Genomic DNA, 21,088 nt, shown 5'->3' with positions numbered 1-21,088 from the left:
TTCATTAATTAATATCATCCAAAGACACAACATAGCTGTGAACACTCTTGATCAACTCTCCTTTTGAGCAAAAATTTTTTTCCAACATCGGTCCACCCATTTAGGCGCTAGAGTGCCACAGACAGATACACACACAGACACGTCAAACTTATAACCCCCTTCCTTTGTGTGTCGGGGTTTAAAAACTGATTTCTGGTACAAAATTCTCTATAATGTGTTCAGACATCGAAGCAAAACATATCCCTTTTGCCAAAACAAAACTTGCTATTTGCAATCTTTTTTTTTCCTCCAATGACTAAAATGTGTTAAAATGGATAAGGGTAGTTTTGAAATGTCACTACACATATGTACTATATAGGTTTTTTATTTCATGTTACTGTTTGATTAATTTTTATGTATTTAAAATTTCATGCAATCTTTTTAAAGATAATGTTTTGAGAAATTATCAGTTTTTCCGAAAGAGGACCTTAGTTTATATGACAAAAAGGTCTTTCTCTCAAATTTCCATGTTTTTTACCAGTCCTTGGAAAGAAAACTTGGGGGAAAATGCTTGCTTAATATTTGTTGCATCTGAAGCATTTATATATTTGTTTCATCAAATATGTTTCTGGTAATAGAACCGCTTTATCTTCTGGTCCAATCTATATCTAATGTCTTGTAGGTAGTCAATTTGAATATGCAGCTTGTAAGTATGTGTGGGTGAGAAATTTTCTGAGACGTTATTACCTAGGTTAGAAAATGTATAAAAAATAGTAATAAACTAGAAAACTTTTATGTTTCCATTATATAATGGACAACTGCTTGTACATATGTTTTTAAAAAATGGAGTAAAATCTGCATTCTGCAAAATGTTTTTACTGAAAAAAATCAAACTTTTATTTACAAAGTGTTTTAAAATTTCAAACTATGATTGCTTTTGGCAGTAAGTCCAGTAAAAACCGAAATTAATTATATTTTTTTCCAGGACATGGGTTACACTGCAGATTTCATTCACTCTGCCTTAGTTCCTAATTTGAGGGAAATTAAAGAAAAAAATATACGAATTGTGAGTAATGCTGGCGGAATCAATCCTCATTCCTGCGCTGAAGCTCTAAGGACTGCAGCCAAGAAATTAAACCTGGATTTCAAGATTGCAGTCATTACTGGTGATGATTTATTACCTCAGGTAAATCAAAATGAATTATATGGAATTGGTTGTATTTTAAGTAAGATATTATTAGATTAAAAATGTTTTAGTTTTTCATTGTCATTCTCAAGTACCAATAGCTCATATTATTTGTTGTTTCTGTAGCCATAAACTCCATAGAGAAAAATGTTAAAGTTCTACTTTTCAGGATGTGTGATGTGTGACGGAAGTAACTACTTGGATAATTACATCCATTAGACATTAATAATGACCCCTTTTTAAAAAATAAGGCCTTTCCCTCTCTTAATCAATTCATCAATATCTTGAAAGTAACTATGCATGTACAGTAGGGTGTCCCAAGATGTAATGGCAAAAAAAAAAATTGTCAAATCGAATACGCATACCCTCCATATTTTTTCCATTTCACCTTAGAAGCATGAGAAAAAAATTTATTGCAATGAAATAACGGGAACCCGTGCCGACTTGAAGTCAAAGTTGGACCTGAAATCCTGTACGACGGCGACTACAGTGGAAAGATTGCTAACTGTATGATTCCTAACAACACACGACATCAATCTATTTAAAGCAGATATTTACAACAATATTACACTACAAGAAACATTACTGCACATATTTTTGTTTCAATGTTTGCTTTTTGCAGTCAGGATAGATCTTCTGGTGCTCTTGAACGCAACGTAACACAAATTGTTTTTGTTCCTCATCAGCTGTTAGTAAACCATGAAAGTCCTGAATCATATTTACCGCTCTTTCAGCTGCATCGTTTACTGCTCTAAGCATTGAGACTGTCTTTTTGCATCAAGGAATAAAATATTATTGACCCATAAAGAGGGACTCTTGTTGAGAAAACTCATCAATTTTAAATCTAGTAAACAATGACTAGCTTTTGGCTAATATGAAACCATCGATTGTTTTCTCTGCAAAATAATAAAATAACCAGTAACAAATGCATGATATAAAGGAATAATTAATTGAACAACTAGATGAAATCAATGTGCAAAACTTACCATACAATACCCCAAAGATCTTCCTTTGATGGAATGTATCTTTTCTCATGGGTCAAAAAGTCTTCTCTACGTTAATTTGTCACCATTTCTGATTGTGTTTCTTCTTCTACCTCATAATCAAAAAGAGCTAAGACTGTTATTTCGTCAAACAAATACTATAAATGCTGGATGAATTTTTGTAGAGCTGCTTTTGAGATAACTGGGTCCACATTTTCCTACGCTTTCAAACATTTCAAAAAGTACAAATCTTTGTTGGGTGCTTTGACTGCCAAAATGCATTGAAACCATGGTTTCACGTATATTGTCACTACAAACAAGCAGACATCTAACAATGCTTCATTTTTCTTCGTATCTGATTTTAGTTGTGAACTAAATAGTAATAGTCTTAGCGAGTAAATCGCTCGAGCCATCCATCAAACTTGGTGCATGGTTCCCTGTGGACTTATTTTAAATTTATTCTCTGCATCTCCACCTAAAAATATGATAAACAGTTCTATCAACTCTCGATAGTCATCCCTAACCGTAAGTTCAGCATGGTGAAAGCCAACTAAATTTTCAATTTCGGGTACAGTTCAGAACAACTCCGCAGCTCCTCTACAGCACTGTACTTTAGTGGGATCGATGTTTTTCCAAGACTCTCTGAGATTTTTGAAGAGTAGAATATCAGGGCATGTTGTGACTTGCTTAATTTTCACTTCAAATACTGCCTTAAATTTTACCATTTCATATATATGATGGCGGCAAACAAAGGAAAGCATTTGAAATTGTAAACAAACCTCAGTTCTTATGCAGAGCTTATGCAGTGTAGTATGGTAAAATTCAACAGCTTTAGTTTAGTAGAAAAGAAAATTATGTTTTTCTTTCGAAATTTTATATTTTCATAGTTTTAATTGTAATGAAAATACGTCTTTAACAATCTTTTGTATCACCACTTCGTTTCATAGCTGTTGGCGACCGGCAGCTTATTTATGTGATGTAATGCTTCAAGTTGAAGCATTGCTGCTTGGAAGTTCATTCGAAGCTTTTATTGTGCATGCAGAATTGAATTAAAAAGGAACGTTATAATTTGTGACTATATGAATCACTATATTTTTTCCTAACTAAGATTTAATTTTAAAACAAGGAATTGCCAATAGCAGAATGAGCTGAAAAGAGGAACTAAGAACGCAGAACAAGCAGCTCTGCTATAGCTAATAATTCTCTGATTTGCTAAAATTAGTCTGTGATCTAAGATTTTTGAAATTTGGCTAATTTACTGGCTAACAATTTGCAATCGCTGTTAATGATTTGTGGTGATGAATCAACAATTTAACTCCTTTGCAGAAAGAAATTATTCAGAAGTTGGACATAAAAGACATGGATAAAGGTTTTTCATTTCCTCAAAATATTACAAGTATGAATGCATATTTGGGGTGAGTTTCTTTCTGTATATTAGCACTTTTCATATTTTGTTTTGATGTTTCATTTCAGTAAGCCTGAAACCATAGTATGTCAAACTTTAACCCTCATAACTGATTAAATGTATATTAGTGGAGTGCAAATACCTGAAATACTTTCAAACCTGTGAGAAAAGACAGATATAAACTCTTTTACAGAAAAGAAAAAATATTCAACTGGTGGTTAGTTTTCTGGGAATTATACCTTGTGGAGAACTTTAGGTCATAAAATGGCCCTGCATGTCCTCCCATGATAATTTGAAAAATGATGTTTATGGAACATGATTTCTTTTAATTATGTCCTTATGAACATAGGTGGCTCATAAGGGGGGAGGCAAAGGGGACGGCTGCCCCCCCCCACACTTCCAAAACTAAAGGAGCCTTGCCTCCTCACTTTTCAGAAGAAAAATGACCGATCGATTAGGAAATGATTTTTGCAGTTTGATTTGTTTTATGAAAATAAAAACTAAACATTCCGAATAAATGGACTTTTCCCATGCTATTCATAAGAATGGAACTTTTAAGTAGAAGGGAGGAGTAAGGTCACAATCCAGTCTTAGGTCTCTTAATCAGTTATGAGAAAACAAAATAACATAAAGCTCAAATTTACAAAATTAGGTGGGAATTACTTTTGGGGGTAACCTCCCTCCCCCCCCCCAACCTCTTTTGACCCCTCTCTTTTTTATGCACCAGCTGCCTATGCTTATGAATAATTGCCTTTATTCCATAGTGCTGGTCCAATTGCAAAAGCAATAGACATGGGTGCTGATATAGTTATCACTGGTCGTTGTGTAGACAGTGCTCTCGTACTTGGGCCTCTAGTTAGCAAGGTACGTAATGCCATAATTTGCAAATCTTTTTCGTTTTGTTTCCAACTAAATAGAAAATATTGTTGATATTTGTCTCTTGCAGTTTAAGTGGAGTTTTCAAGATCTGGACAAGATTGCTATGGGGAGGTTAGTTAAGCTTACTTTCTATGTAAATATTCTATTCTATGTGTATTCACACATTATTTATGATGGATCCAAACATACAAATGCATTCAAGAAATGTTTTAATATCTTTACTAATATTATGAAGAGAGAGGGCGGATTTTTGTGTGTTTATATGTTCAATGTAATCTCTGGAACCACTGCACCTATTTGAAAAATTCCTTCACTGTATGATAGGTGCTTTCTTACTGAGTAACATAGACTATAGTTCGAAAAAAATCCGCTAAATAGTTCTTTTTTCATTTTAATTTAGACCCAAATTTCACAAATTGCCCATTATTGGCTATTAAAGGGGTGACAAATTACTTGCGCATATTAATATTATGTATTGTTGAAAAGGGTAGAACTTTCTGCGTTTTAAACAATTTGTTACAACGCTCTAACTTAATTACGGCGGGAGTAATTTGCATTTTTAGCTTGAACTTTTTTAGGCTTAGCTGAAATTTAAGCACTACTTTCTTCGTTAAATCTATCAATAAAAAGTGAAAGAATTGTCCCTTAGTTTTCTATTTGACACCATTGGAAGAAACTACATTTTTTACTCCAGATCTCTCTCGACCTTTGGTCGAAAAACTTAGCTTCTATCTTCAAAGGAAAAAAAGTTACAAGAGTTTTTAAATCAAAGTCGAAAAATGTGATTTTGATTCAGGTTGTCAAATATTTTATTTTCGCGTTCCCACGATTACGCATTTTGAATGCATTGTTTCTTTCTTTATTTTGCATTTATTTTCTTAAACTTATTTTATTTCGTGTTTCCATGGTTACGCTTTTAAAATCCATCTTTCGCATTTTAATTTCTTAAAAGTATTTTAATATCTGTCGTCATTGTTTGGAAGGGTAATTTTGCATGGTGTTTTTTTTTTCTTTTATTTAAGCCTGATTGTTGAATATATGTCACTTTCACTTGACACAATTTTTATTCTCAAGGTAGACCGGGCAAAGCCGGGCAACGCAGCTCTTAATGCATAAAGATTTAAAAGCTACTGTTAATGTGTTTTTATACCTTTTTGTTTGTTTGGCCAAACATTTATTATTGCCAAAGAAAAAATATCTGCTTCACTGGCAAAAGGGCTGGGTTCGGGTAACGTGGTCGCTTGACACGTTTGGCGCTGAGCAGTTCAGTCTAGGATTATTGTTTTAAGGCAACGTTAATGTAATTCATTGTTTTGTTGATTTGCTTTGAAAGAAAAGAAACTTTTGATTTGTTTTTATCTGAGTGAAATGTACGACATTTTCTTTTTTTTTTCTGACGACGATTTTTGAATGTTCCACAGGATGTTTTTTTTTTCATTAGACAGATCAATAATGATAGCGTGGTTAATGAGCAAGTTTTGCAATAAACAATAGAGTTGCGGAATTATTTTTACATATGAAAGATATTATTTGATGGTTTTTTTTTTTGGTAAAATATTATACAAAATATTTTAAATTACAGTAAAAACCGCTTCACTCGCTAAATAGAGTTTTAAATCAACTGTAAATCTAATTTAATGATTTGATGAAAAGTTTTAAATTCCAAAAAAACTTAAATAGTTTTTTTTTTTTGAAAAAGTGTGTATGCATTTTATACAAAGAAAAATGATCATTTCACATTAGAGGGAGAGGGGACGTCAATTTTTTTATTCAACGGACTTCCATTAAATTTTGAGTACGGGCATCGTTGTGCGGGTACTGCTAGTGTTTTAATAAACATGTCTGCTTCTGGGAAAGCTCTCCCAAGTTATTTTGTACAATGAAATAAGTTCCTCATTTTGCAAACTGTCCAAGAATAAAACTTTGTTAAGACTAATGTAACTGATGACACCAATAGTACCTCTCAAGGTGAACAATATTCACTATGAGCGTCACTAAAGGAAAACTGAAATTGTAAGACACAATCCCAATGCTCACAAGAGCTATGTGATGACTCGTCTTAGTTGGAAGCGTTTCAAAAAATGTTTTTTGGTACTTGCAGAGAAATGTCTGTCATGCCACACTTAGTATTGTTTGTCTTAAAAGATGAACTGCTTTTTCATTTTGTAGAAAACATTTAATGCTTTGAGAAATGATGCTGTTTACATCATCGTGTAAAATTCCCGCCACAATTCAAATTGAAATGGTTAACTTTGCATCAACCACTGATTTCAATGTTTTTAGCCCAAATTTATTGACAGTGACGAGGAATGACTTCTTCAGTGCGAAAAATTGAGTTTTTTCAAACACTTAAACTAAGTAATTTTTCTGAACTCAATGATGATTAAGCATTGCAATTGAAGTAAACCCTAGCAGCATGCAGAAGCTAGTTTATTTAATCACCTTATCAATAATGAAGCATTTCAACACTCAGAAAGAAGAATTTCATTAAAAGAACTGCAATCATAATAAATTATGAATGATTGAAATTTTCTCAAAATATAAGAGACAGTAAAATTTTTAGCATCAATGTGTAATGATTGGAAAAACTTTAACAACTATGTGTAAAATCTTCTTATTGAAAAGGTAAAAATTTATGTTTTTCAACTAAATGTCTTTTCAAGAAAACAACCATTAATTTGTTTTAAGTTATTATTATTATTTTTTGCAGCTTAGCTGGTCACTTGCTGGAATGTGGAGCTCAATCAACCGGTGGAATTCATACAGATTGGCACTTAATTAAAAACTGGTTAGTTTTGGGAGAATATGAAATGCCATGTTTACAAGCTATTTCCTCATTTCCTAAAATAAGAATGCTCAGTCCTTTTTCTTCTGTAGGCACAACATGGGTTTCCCTATTGCGGAATGCTCCGACAATGGAGAGTTCACGATTTCCAAGCCACCCGACACCGGTGGCCTGGTGTCTGTGGGAACTGTGTCCGAACAGCTGGTGTACGAAATCGGTGATCCTGCAAATTATCCGCTGCCTGATGTTTTGTGTGATTTTACTGATGTTAGACTGTCTCAAATATCTGGTAAATTTTGTTTCACAAATGTATTGGTAGTTATTTGTATAGCTTTCATTTAAAATCATGATAAACTTTTATTTCTTTGTACATTTAGTGCTTTTGATACTAACTCATTTGTATTCAGATGGGTTTAGGAACAGTAGATTTGTATTGTGGCAACTTTTCATTGCTTTAAGTCAGGAGAAGATACAGAAATATATTTAGGAAGTGGCACCGGGATAAAAAGTTCCCTCCCCTTACATTTTTTCATAACTAAGTTCTTGTGAGGTTCTTTTAAAATGTTTTTTTTTCTTAAGGATTTCTTAAAACCAATTAAATCTATACAAAGTTACAGAAAATATGTGTACCAATTTACTTCAAATGTGAACATAATATATCTTTTTTAAATTTTTAAGCTAATTAAGTATTAAACCCTTTATAATTTCACTCAAATGCTATAATAATGGATGTTATTATTTAGACACATTGTCATAATGGACAATGGACACACGATTTTTTTTAACATTATTTTGATTTTTCTAATGGGAGGGATACTTATAACACCCTCTTATGCGACAAGGCATCAAATTTATTAGACTATAAAATATTTAGTATTTAAGAAAAAAGAAGCTACACATGGGTGCCCATATAAGAGGGCAAGTGGGTGCTCCCCTCCCCCTTTGAAATTAGAACTTTCTTGCTTTTAGTACTTTTTTCTTTGCAAAAATGTAAAAACATTTATTCTCCAGCCATTAATGAATAAGTTATTAAAATGTCAAATTTTAAGAACTCTAATCTGTACTAAAATCAGTTTCCATGAGAAAAATATCTGAGCCCCCCCCCCCCCCCTAAAATTTTGCTTATAGGATAGATAAATTAATTTAATTCATCCCCATAGAAAAGGACCCCCCCCCCTGCAAATCCACTACTGATCCTAGAAAAAGCTGTTGTTAAATGAAGTAAATGGCTCAATGAAGCACCTTTAAAGTTGAAGCTTTGCATATGATATTTTATGTTTAAGTTTGATTTCTCATTCTAATCTTTTGAATATTTCAGAGGATAAAGTTCTAGTTCAAGGTGCCAAAGGAAAATGTCCTACTGATTTTTATAAAGTGAGGTTAAGATCTTTTACCTTTCCATAATATTTTTGTTTATTTTTTATTCATTTTTGAAAATCTTTTATAAATTTTATATACAGCAAAACCTTATTATACCATTACTTGATATACTACAAAATTGGTTGTGTTGCAGGTGCCAACGTTTCTTCTAAGAAATAATAGGATCCCGTTTTTCATTTGTAAAGTCTCTGTAGTTTTGCATGACTTTTTATATCCGCTCTTGCATCTCATTTCAAGCTTTTTGTGTTGTAAGAAAATACCCCAGCTGTGCTTCATTATGAGTTTTTATAATATTTATTTATTTATTTATTTATTTATTTATTTATTTTTTTTTTGCGCAAAAGCAAAGTTCTTGATAACTTACGATGTTTAAACGAAAAGCCGAAGGGCTAAATTTCGTAAGTCAGTCAACAATGTTACATGCTTATACAAGCAGAGATAATATCACACAGTGGAAGATGCAGAATCAAATGTGAATGTGAAGAAATGAACATTGGAAACATGTTAAAATCTTACCAAAAATTTATTGGTCCATAGTAACTAAAATAAATAAACTAACAAAAATAAGTTCATAAGAATAAACCCTGGCCATAAGTGGAGGCGGAGTTCACAACTCCCCAACACCTATCGGACCTAACTCACAAGAGGCTGACGAACACAAAAAGAGAGAGAGAACGATTGGAATCGTTCACTATTTATACTTGCCTCATTTGCGTATGATTGGGCATCAAAGGATGCCAACCTAAAACTGAAACTTTGCACGTGCCGAAAGAGTTGAGAAGTTAATCTAATTTGAATAAAGTAAATTTTATATTACATTACATTAGGAATGAGAACGCGGATAAATATCGTTTACCAATGTCTATCATATCCCCCCTTCTCATTCAGTAATGTTATTAAACATTAAATTTTTATACAATTTTAATAGATTCAAAAATAACCCAAAAAAAAAATCCACAAAGGGCCAGGCCTAATCTTTTACAAAAATTTAACAATTCAACAATAAACAAATATGGATATATATCCATCATAATACATCATCCATCAGCAGATGCAGCTCAATGCATCACCACTTATTTGATTGAAGTCCTTTCTCAAAAAAGTCCTTCTTGCCTATTGATGATCCACAGTCCAAGGAACTAGTAGTAAGTCCAAGATTAACATTTCCGCTGCAAACTATCTTGTCAAACTGTAATTGATAAAAATACTCGAAACAGTATCTTTGAAAAAGATGGGCACAATGATTTGAAATTTTTTTTTTTTTTCACAATGACAAAATTGTTTAAAACGCTTAGTTTCTAAAGATAAACTCTTATCATTGAATCAAATTCCTCCATCTCAAAGATTAAACCAACGAGAAATTTGAAAAAGAATTTCAGTTGTTACAAAAATATTTATACTTTAACATCCCATTATATCTATTATACTAAACAATTTAATACTATTAAAAATTAACAAAATATTTGTTCACAAAAACGATTCAGTTCAAAACGGGTCTGCGGCTTCGTAAAAATATCGGCCCTATTGGATTTACTACCTACATGTTTTACGGTAAAAATGTCCCGTTGAATCAAATCACGAACAAAAAATAATTTTACATCAATATGTTTTGTACGGTGATTTTCAATCGGAGATTTAACAAAGTCAATGGCCGATTGATTGTCAACGTACATTACAGATTTAATTTTACTTTTTCTAACAATTCCCCAGCGTAAACATTCGTTTAGTACACGGTCAAACCACATAAGCTCTTTAGACACTTCACAAAGGGCCACAAACTCACTTTCCATAGTGGAAAGGCTAATACAACGTTCCTTGAAGGTTCGCCATTCAATCGGCGCATTATCCAACAAAATTAACTGCCCCCCGAGTGAAGTTCGATCATCTCGATTAGCTGCATAATCGGCGTCAGAAAAAGCTATTAATTGGGTTCTATTACAATTTAATTTAAGTTTTAAATCTTTTGTTTGAAAAACATAACCCAGAAGTTTTAAAAGACCGTTCCAATGAATGACACCAGGATTGCTTTGAAATTAACTGAAGATATTGACCGCATAACAAATGTCCGGTCTCGTTCTGCTCGCAATGAAAGAAAGACAACCCAACAAATTACGATAAGGAATCTTTGACATTTCAAATTTTTCATTTTCTGTATTAGGACAATTCGATTTCGAAAAAACAGTACCTTTACAAATCGGCAATGATGAAACCGGAAAATTAAAATGTTTAAACTTTTCAAAAACTTCAATAATATATTTAGTTTGAAACAAATTCAAACCATTATCAGTTCTTTCAAATTCAACACCTAACAGTTTTTTCGTTTTTCCGAGAACTTTTAAGTCAAAATTTTTCCTAAGTAAATTTAAAACATGATTTAAATTCTTTTCTTTCCGTGCGAGCAAAACAATATCGTCAACATATAACAATAAAATGACACATGAATTATAAATATAAACACAATTACATTCTTCAAATTTCTGAAAACCAATTTTCAATAAAACACTGTTTATCTCAAAAAACCACATACGGCCACTCTGGTGCAAACCGTAAATTGCTTTATTAAGCTTACAAACTAGATTTTCTTTCCCTTCTATTGCAAAACACGGTGGTTGTCTCATAAAGATGCATTCTTTAAGAGGTGCATATAAATAAGCGTTTTTCACATCGCACTGCAAATCGAACCAACCTTCTGATATTTTCAAGGAAAAGAAAAATCGAACCAATGAAAAATGAATCATCGGACTAAAAGTCTGATCGTACGATTCAGGGGATTGTGCATATCCCTGAGCAACAAGTCTCCCATGATACCTAACAATTTTTCCCGATTCATCTCTTTTAACATTGAAAACCCATCTTGATCCGATTGGTTTTTCATTTGCAGGCAAAGGTGTTAAATCCCACACTTTTCTAGAATGCATAACCTCTAATTCATCCCTCATTGAATCTAACCACTGGTCCTTTTGCTTAGATTTAAGAACCTGTTTGTAATTCTTAGGAATTACAATTTCATCATCTAGTCATAAGTTACATAAATTTAAATGAACAGTTTGATCAGAAATTTCACCTTGATATAAATTTTTACCATTAAAATCAAATAAATGTGGCTTAAACAAAATAGCATTTTTAGAACAATATTTTTCAACATCATTTAAAGAACGTAATCGTTTAGAAGAATGTTTCTCATAAAAATAAATATCAGTACGAGATTTATCTGACCTTGGGATTGCTTTCCTCACCCATTCTGTTTCACGCAGCTGGGCCCGTGGTGGGTTTTCCCTATTTTCACTCAAGTCAGAATTCGAATCTGATTCATCCCCGCTCGTCTCACTTTCACTCTCATCAGAAGATAAGAATTTAGACGGCATACTCGGGCTTTCACTTCCGTTATCCGATTCGGAATTCGATTCATTTTCTGAATTTTCAGAATCTGATTGAATATTTGACCATTTGAGACAGGGACCCAGCACAGCTCCACTAGAGTCACTCTCTGATATATTTTTAAAAGCTTCTTTGTAATAAACATTTTCATTAAAATTTACATTTATACTTTCAAAAATTTTTCCGCTTTCGGGAATCCAGATACGAAAACACTTAGTGTTAAATGCATAGCCCAAAAATATACCTTTTTTGGCTTTAACATCAAGTTTATGTCTTTGCTGACGGGGTGTTCCAAGATAACACAAAACACCGAAATGTTTGACGTGCCTAGCACTTGGCTTACGTCCACCATATAACTCAAAAGGTGTTTTAGTTTGTCCTGAGTGACAAATCCTATTCCAAGTATAATTGAAATAAAGCATCGTATCCGGCCAAAATCTTTTACTTAGCCCGCTTTCTTCCAATAATACTGTTGCAGCATTAGCGGCTGAGCGATTGTACACTTCGGCCAAACCGTTCATCTCTGGACTGAAAATATTGGTTAACTCATGTTTTATACCGTTATCCAAACAATAATTGTCAAAAACTTTATTTACGAATTCTCCCCCGTTGTCAGTTCTAACAGCTTTTACTTTAAGATTTAAAAATCTTTCAGCATGCTTTATGTGCCTTATGAAAATTTCTGGTACTTTGCTCATTTCACTAATTGGATACAAAGCAGATTTACGTGAAAAATCATCAATAATTGATAAATAAAAACGTTCCCCCTTATTTCCCTTAATATTACATGGACCCCACACATCAGCATGAAGTAATTCAAGGGGACATTTGGACCGTATTTTACCTATTGGTTTAAATGAAACACGTTTAAATTTACCAATTTTACAATTTTCACAATCTATTTTTACATTTTTGAATTTAAGCAGGCCATGGACACACTCAAATTCACCGCTCTTTCTGATACTATCGGTGTTAATATGTGCCAGCCTTCTATGCCACAATTCTAATTTTTCTACATTAGAGCATTCAATTTTCTCATTTTCGAAATTATCATTACTTTTATTTGGTTTTGTGCTTTCTTGATACGATTTATTATACAAAATTTGAGGTTTTACAAAGTAAATGCCATTTCTTAAAATTGCTCTAAATATAAATCCATTTCGACCAGATATCGCCACGGAGCCGTTTCCCCCTTCAAACTTAGCACCCCCCTTATCAAATTTAGTACCCGATAACAAATTTTGACGCAGATTAGGAGAGTACATTACATCTTTTAAAACAATGATAGTTTCATCAAACTTTAATTTCACAGTTCCCATCCCCAAAATGGGGAAAGTTTCATTTCTAACGGCTACAGCCATTTCTTTGTTTCGCAATGGTTTAAAGTTCTCAAACGTACTACGAATGTTGACGAAATGATGGGTGGAACCAGTGTCGAAAATAAATTCATCAGGGTCTTCTGATACTTCATTTAGATGTACTTCGGAAATGAAAAAGTTCTGGTACTTACATGCATCCTTTTCCACTGATGGGGAACTGCACCTTGCAGTTTTCTTGTTCGCCTTCTCTTATTCCGGATTGGTGATCTTGACTTTCTGTTTCGTTGTTCGAGGTCCTTGTCAACCCTCTTATTTTGACACACATTCCTCTTATGGGTGGGTTTATTACAGTTAAAACAAATTAGTTTCCCTTTTACTCCTTTCTTGTCAAAATTACCCAGTTTCTTTACAAAGTTAGCCCTGCCGATAATTTTATCATCCTCATCTTTTAGTCGAATTCGTGATTCCTCGGCAATAAGTTCGCTGACTACTTTATTAAATGTGAATTCCTGTGCAGTAGTTCTAAGAATAACTTGACAAATATTGTCAAATTCTGAGGGCAAATGACACAAAATTTGAAAAATCAAATAATTTTCAGAGAAATTCGCGTCTATAGCCTTAATTCTTTCGAAAATTTGCCGAGTACGGGCAGCGAAAAGATTTATCGTAGTGTGTTAAGAGTATCGTATGTGTTGTCGTAGTGTGTTAAGAGAGGTGACACTTGGTTATAACATTACATTTATTCTCAAAGGTAGTTAAAATAAAAACATTAACAAGAACAAGAAACCTGGAACAAGACACACAACAAGTTCACAAGTGAGATTCAACATGGCCGATTCATTCAGTTCACTTCTTCATTTTATCTGTTGAGTGCTATTCAATGTTGCCAGATATGACACTCTCCTCCTTATTTGTTAGTTAGTAAACAAATAAAAATACACAATGTACAAAATAAATTATTACAAAGTAATATATACATTCATGAATCAATGCCATATCTTTGAATGGGTTTTACATTTCGCTTTGGTCTGGTAGAACGTATCGGTGATTTTTGCGATTCAGCATTCGGAGGATTTTCGGGCTTAACTATTGACGGTTCTGCATTAGGTAATGTTTCATTTGCACAATTATTTTGAGCATTTTCTTCGTTAGGTTTGCTAGCAATATCTAATGCAGGTAAAATAGCATTCCTAATGGATGGTACATTAACATCACAGTTCATATTAGTTAAATTTGAAAAACTAAATTTTTCCTCGTCTATTGCAGACTTTCTAAGATGATCAGAATGAACATATCGTGTTTTGTTATTAACTTTAACTAAAAATGTATTCTGGCTTATAACTTTAGTAATTTTACCAGGGAACCATTTAATTACGTCACCTCTAGTTGATTTAACCCACACCCTCTCATTTATTTCAAAATTTCTTTTAGTAGCATTGCGATTGAAATAAGGTTTTTGATAATCCTGATACTTTTTTTCTTTTAACAAATGATTACTTCTAACCTTCGTAATAGCAGTTTGTGGCAAATAGCCAAAAATTAACTCGGCAGGAGTTTTTAACGTTACTGATGAAGGAGTATTCCTATAAGCAAAAAGTGCCGAATCTGTGTTGAAAATTATCATATTTACGATCAGAAAATGTTTGTCTTTTCAACATGTTTTTAACAATAGATACTGAATTTTCCGCTGCACCATTAGAATTTGGATGATATGGTGGAGAATTTACTGGATTAATCCCGTTGGATTTAAAAAACTTTAAAATTAAGTCAGATTTAAATTGCTGAGCATTATCAGATACTACATCACTTGGTAAGCCAAAACAAGCAAATAATTTTCGTAATTGAGTTATTGTCGACTTTGAATCAATGCTATTTACTACAGATACGTCGATCCATTTCGAATAGGAATCTTTAACAATTAAAAGATTTTTACCCTCAAATTCCGCAAAGTCTATGTGTATTCTTTCAAAAGGCTTGCCACCAAGGCCAAAAATTTGATTTTACTTTTGGAGCTGAAGGTCTTGTGAGTTGGCAAGGTATACATTTATTTACAAAATTTTCAATAAACTGATCAATTTTTGGGAACCAAAAATAAGCTCTAGCCAACTGCTTCATTCTAAAAATACCTGGATGCTCATTGTGAAGAAGCTCCAGTATTTTGTTATGCCATATTTCTGGAACAACTAACCTATTTGCTCGAAGTAAACAATTTCCTTCAACACTTAATTCATTCTTTACCTTTTTGAATTCATTAAGATTTTCTTCAACATCAGTAGGCCAACCAAACTTAGTGTAATTCAACACTTTTGATAAACAAGGATCAAGAGACGTTGCTCTCTGAATATCATCAATCTTTAAATTTTCAAAATCAGAAAAGAAACATATGAAATGTGTGAACTCATCAATTGGTTCATCATCTTTACATGGTAATCGAGATAGTGCATCAGCGAGCAACAACTCTGTACCCTTTTTATGCCTTATTACATAATCATAATTTGAAAGGATAATGGCCCATCTTTGCATTCTCGCGTTAACCATAGTTGGTACAGGTTTATTATGACCAAATAATGTTAACAATGGCCTAGAGTCTCGATGGTGAATTTTTGACCTTGTAAAAATTTATTAAACTTTTTTATACCAAAAATTATGGCCAAAGCCTCTTTATGCACTTGAGCATAATTTCTTTCAGCTTTACTCAAAGTTTTGGAAGCGAAAAAAATTGGTCGAAGCTCACCGCCAGGAAATTCATGACACAAGACAGCCCCCACGCCATAGTCTGATGCATCACATTGCAAAACTATTGGTTTTGCCATATCAAAATGAACCAAGATATTATGCTTTTTTAACAAAGTTTTGCTATGTTCAAAAACTTTTACACAATTTTTATCAAATTTCCACTTAACATCTTTTTCAAGTAATTTATAAAGTGGACGAAGAGTATTAGATAAATTTGGAATAAAATGAGAATAATACCCTAATGATCCAAGATAGCTTTTCAGTTCAGTACAATTTGTAGGCACCGAAGCTTGATATATATCATTACACTTTTCATCTAAAGGATGGACACCAGTGAAATCTTTCTTATGCCCTAGAACTTGAATACTGTCTTTAAAGAATTCACATTTAGAAGTATTTATCTTAACATTGTAAGAATTTAGCCTATCCAAAACAATTTCAGTTCTTTTTATACATTCTTCTTTTGTATTTGCCCTTATAAATAAATCATCTATGTAACAATTTGTATAAGAAAAATCTTTCAATATTTCATCCATCTTTTGTTGGAAAAGAAAAGAAGCTGATTTGATCCCAAAAGGAAGTTTAGAATACCTGAGTAAACCTCTGGGGGTATTTAATGTTAACAATTCCTGTGATTCAGGGCTAATTTGAATCTGATGGAAAGCTTTTGATAAGTCTATTTTAGAAAAATATTTCCCACTTCCCATACTAGTTATAATTTCTTCCTGAGATGGTAGAGGATAAAATTGAGTTTCACAAAACTTGTTGACAGTAAGTGAAAAATCTCCGCAAATTCTAACAGCTTCCCTACCATTTCCATCCAGTTTGGGAACAGCAACTATTGGTGTTGCCCATTTGGAATGGCCAACAGGGTACAAAACACCATTGTTAATAAGAGTATCCAACTCCTTATCAACAAGATTTCTTAAAGCATAAGGGACTGGTCTACTTTTGCAAAAAATGGGAATAGTTTCCGATTTCATTGCTATATTAATAGGTACACCCAAAATACCAGTTGTATCATTTAAATTAAAACAATTTGGATATTTATGTTTGAAATACTCAACAGTAGAAGAAACATTATCAAAATTTACATTTTTATCAAATACCATATTTATACAATCATCAATCTTAATTTTCAATATTTTGATCCATTTTCTACCCAACAAAATAGGCTTATTATCATTATCACAATCAACCACAATTAATGGTAAACTGTAACACTTATTCAAATAAATTACGGGTACATCATAATTTCCTACAATTTTTAAATCATTGTTAGTGTAAGATTTCAATATTGGGGCTGGTTTCGACTCTATGTAATTTAATTTCAATTTTTTAAATTTATTTAACGAAATAATTGAATATTCACTGCCAGTGTCAATTTGCATATTCACTTTCACCCCATTGATATGAACATTAGTAGTGTATGGGTTAACGCTACCCAAATTCTTAGACATAACAATGTTATTCAAATATTCTGATTGTTCACTCACACTTACGTTACCCGAATTTTTAGAAAAAATGTTATTCAAATAAGGTTCTGGTTTATCACTTACATTTGCAGCACCTTCAAGAAAATTCGTATTTGAAGCTTTACATGCAGGCTTAATGTGACCCTTTACACCACATTGATAACACGTAGCATTCTTGAATTTACACTCTCCTCTGTGAAATTTAGCACAGTGCTTGCACGATTTTATTACTTTTGTAATTTGAGGAGGATATGTTGGCTTTCCAAAATTCTTCCGTGTCGAATCTTTTGGTTTTACTTTCTTATACTCATTAATTTTGAGGACGCTTTGATTTTCTTCTTTTAGTGACTTGGTCTCTCTAGATGCTGTTTCCATAGCAAGAGCCAGTTCAGAAGCTTTAGCGAAATCAACGTCTTTTTCACTGAGTAATTTGTTTTGAATTTGTTCGGACTGTAATCCACAAACCAATTTATCTCGAAGTGCGTCGTTTAGAAATGCACCGAAGTTGCACTTGCTGGCGAGTTCCTTTATTTTTACAATGAACGTTGAAATATCTTCATTACCTTGTTTGAGATTGTAGAAGTGAAACCTTTCCATAGTGGTTGAAGAAGCCGGGGAATAGTAATCCGTTAAAACTTTCACAATGTCGGCATATTTTACATCTTTTATTTCTTTCGGCTGAAGTAAGTTGCGAAGCAATGAGAACGTCTTCTTTCCAATTGCAGTCAACAAAAGGGCACGCTTTTCATCGTCGGACGTGATTTTGTTGGCCTCGAAGAAAAATTCCGCTCTCATGAGATATTCCACAAAGTTGTCCCCTTCGACAAAACTTTGCAAATGAGCAATACCAGTGTTCGGCATCTTATTGTAATATTTTCCAATTTACTCGTCGCCAATGTCGTAGTGTGTTAAGAGAGGTGACACTTGGTTATAACATTACATTTATTCTCAAAGGTAGTTAAAATAAAAACATTAACAAGAACAAGAAACCTGGAACAAGACACGCAACAAGTACACAAGTGAGATTCAACATGGCCGATTCATTCAGTTCACTTCTTCATTTTATCTGTTGAGTGCTATTCAATGTTGCCAGATATGACAGACTCTTCCTCTTTTATACGACATTGGGATAACTCTGAAAACAATGTCATATGCTGACAACGATTGTCAGGAAAGAAGTGATCTTTCAAAGCCTTCCAGGCATCAGCCGCGTTGATCTGATTTTCGATTATCTTTTTGAAATTTTTCCCCAAATTTAAATAAATTATGGATAGAGCCACATCTTGTCGATTTTGAAAATTACGAATCTCTTGCTCAGTAGCCTTTTTTTCATCATTAGAAAAAGGTTCCTTTTCAATGCCATTTACAATCTTCCACAGACCTCGTTCCATTAGGACAAATTTGATATCCGATGACCAACTCACATAGTTGTCTTTCGATAGGAACACTCTGGGATGCCATGATTGATAAGAACACGAAAAAAGCCAAAAATAAAAAAAACCTAATTTCAAAAAAACAACCAACAAAATCTCAAAATATCCCCGAAAAAAACCTAAATAGTGCAACTGTTACAGCTTCCCCCCTGGAACAAGTCCAGGTCTTCCGCTGAATTTAGCAGCCACTATTCTGCCTAACACCAAACCAACTATATCCCCCCATAAAATGCAAACGAAACGTCTGAGAAAAGTTTACACTACACATGGCTTAAAGATTCGATACAAATTTCCAAAAAGTAAAAGAAAAGCTTCTATTTTCACAGTTTTCATTCAACGCCGATGCGGGGAAAACAATTTGAAAAGATTTCCAAACACTTGTCATCTACCAATTCAGCAAAAAGACAAGTCAGTTACAACATTCCATTTCATCACAAAAACACGAAGTCTAATACTCTACTCTGATGACAATTCGAAAACATCTTAATACATTTATATTACTCATGATACTGAACACGTAATTATTATGATACAATTGGGTAGGGCTGGGCCCATAACATTTATGATAACTTACGATGTTTAAACGAAAAGCCGAAGGGCTAAATTTCGTAAGTCAGTCAACAATGTTACATGCTTATACAAGCAGAGATAATATCACACAGTGGAAGGTGCAGAATCAAATGTGAATGTGAAGAAATGAACATTGGAAAATGTTAAAATCTTACCAAAAATTTGTTGGTCCATAGTAACTAAAATAAATAAACTAACAAAAATAAGTTCATAAGAATAAACCCTGGCCATAAGTGGAGGCGGAGTTCACAACTCCCCAACACCTATCGGACCTAACTCACAAGAAGCTGACGAACACAAAAAGAGAGAGAGAACGATTGGAATCGTTCACTATTTATACTTGCCTCATTTGCATATGATTGGGCATCAAAGGATGCCAACCTAAAACTGAAACTTTACACGTGCCGAAAGAGTTGAGAAGTTAATCTAATTTGAATAAAGTAAATTTTATATTACATTACATTAGGAATGAGAACGCAGATAAATATCGTTTACCGATGTCTATCAGTTCTGACTTCAAAAGGCTTTTGTTGTCTATCTTTTCATTCGTAAACTCTCTTCTTTTGGATAAAAAGGTTTTTTTTTTCTGTAGCCCCGAAACATATATCTGCACTTTATTGAAAATTTGTGCTTTAACATTGTAGTATAAGTATTACCGAATTTTCCTTTCCAAATTATTGATAAAAATTAAATTATTGATGAACTTTTACTATTTTTTGAGAAATAGGAATCCATGAAGGAGGTTGATTACAAAAAACTTTTTCAGAAATAAAAATTCTTAAAAAAGGCAAATAATGTTGGAATTCACCATTGAAACAAGTTGAAAACACTTGTAAGAAAAGAAACAAAACAAAATTGGTTTTATGTCTTGTTCATGTTTCAATTTGTATTACTCTGATTATGGGAAATCTTTACAAGCAATACAAAAACATACTTAAAGCTGCTAATTCTCCCTACTCTTCCTTTTTCATGTGTTAATTGGCATTTACTTCCGTTTTAGTTTCACCCAGAAACTTTTTTTCCTTTTTTCAAATCTCAAACCCTAAATATTGTCATACACTATCTGGATAAAGTTATATTTGAAGGTAATTATACATCTTATTACTTTTAGGTGAGTGCAACCTTTAGTGATGGGTTTCGTGCAACTACTGTTTGCCCTGTTGTTGGCCCCAAAGCTGCTGAGAAAGGGTTTATCACAGCGAATTCTATATTAAAAAGGTATTTATTATCAACTCCCTCATTGTTTTAATTTCTATTGAACTATATATTAAAATCTTTTAAATTTGCAGGTCAGAAAATGTGTTCAAAAGTTTGGGTCTTGATGGTTTCAAACGAACTCATATAGAAGTGTTAGGTGCTGAACAAAATTATGGAAAAAATTCTATGAATAAGGTATTTTGATCTACAAGATGTTATAGTTTTATGCAATACAATTCACAAATGGCATTAAAATACATTTTTTGTTTATCTTTTCTTTTTAAATTACCATAGAAAATTTTTAAGTGATATTTTCCATTTTTTTGGTTGAAAGTATTTCAAAATGCCCTTTAATTGTTAATTATTTCTCATAGTACTTCCTT

At 32.9% G+C, this 21,088-nt stretch overlaps 1 protein-coding gene across 1 annotated transcript in view; it reads left to right on the top strand.

The window, feature by feature from the left end:
* LOC129234392 (uncharacterized) overlaps positions 1–21,088 on the top strand; it is a 38,033-nt gene that overhangs the window by 3,035 nt on the left and 13,910 nt on the right. Inside the window, exons 3-11 of the mRNA XM_054868387.1 lie at positions 965–1,165; positions 3,475–3,563; positions 4,318–4,417; positions 4,500–4,543; positions 7,143–7,220; positions 7,310–7,506; positions 8,536–8,596; positions 20,625–20,726; positions 20,798–20,900. Coding sequence (XP_054724362.1) covers positions 965–1,165; positions 3,475–3,563; positions 4,318–4,417; positions 4,500–4,543; positions 7,143–7,220; positions 7,310–7,506; positions 8,536–8,596; positions 20,625–20,726; positions 20,798–20,900 — 975 coding nt within the window. The remainder of the gene's footprint in view (positions 1–964; positions 1,166–3,474; positions 3,564–4,317; positions 4,418–4,499; positions 4,544–7,142; positions 7,221–7,309; positions 7,507–8,535; positions 8,597–20,624; positions 20,727–20,797; positions 20,901–21,088) is intronic.

This window comes from Uloborus diversus, chromosome 1 (assembly GCF_026930045.1).
Source record: "Uloborus diversus isolate 005 chromosome 1, Udiv.v.3.1, whole genome shotgun sequence".
NCBI lineage: Eukaryota > Metazoa > Arthropoda > Arachnida > Araneae > Uloboridae > Uloborus > Uloborus diversus.
This window is presented reverse-complemented; position numbering and strand designations above follow the sequence as displayed.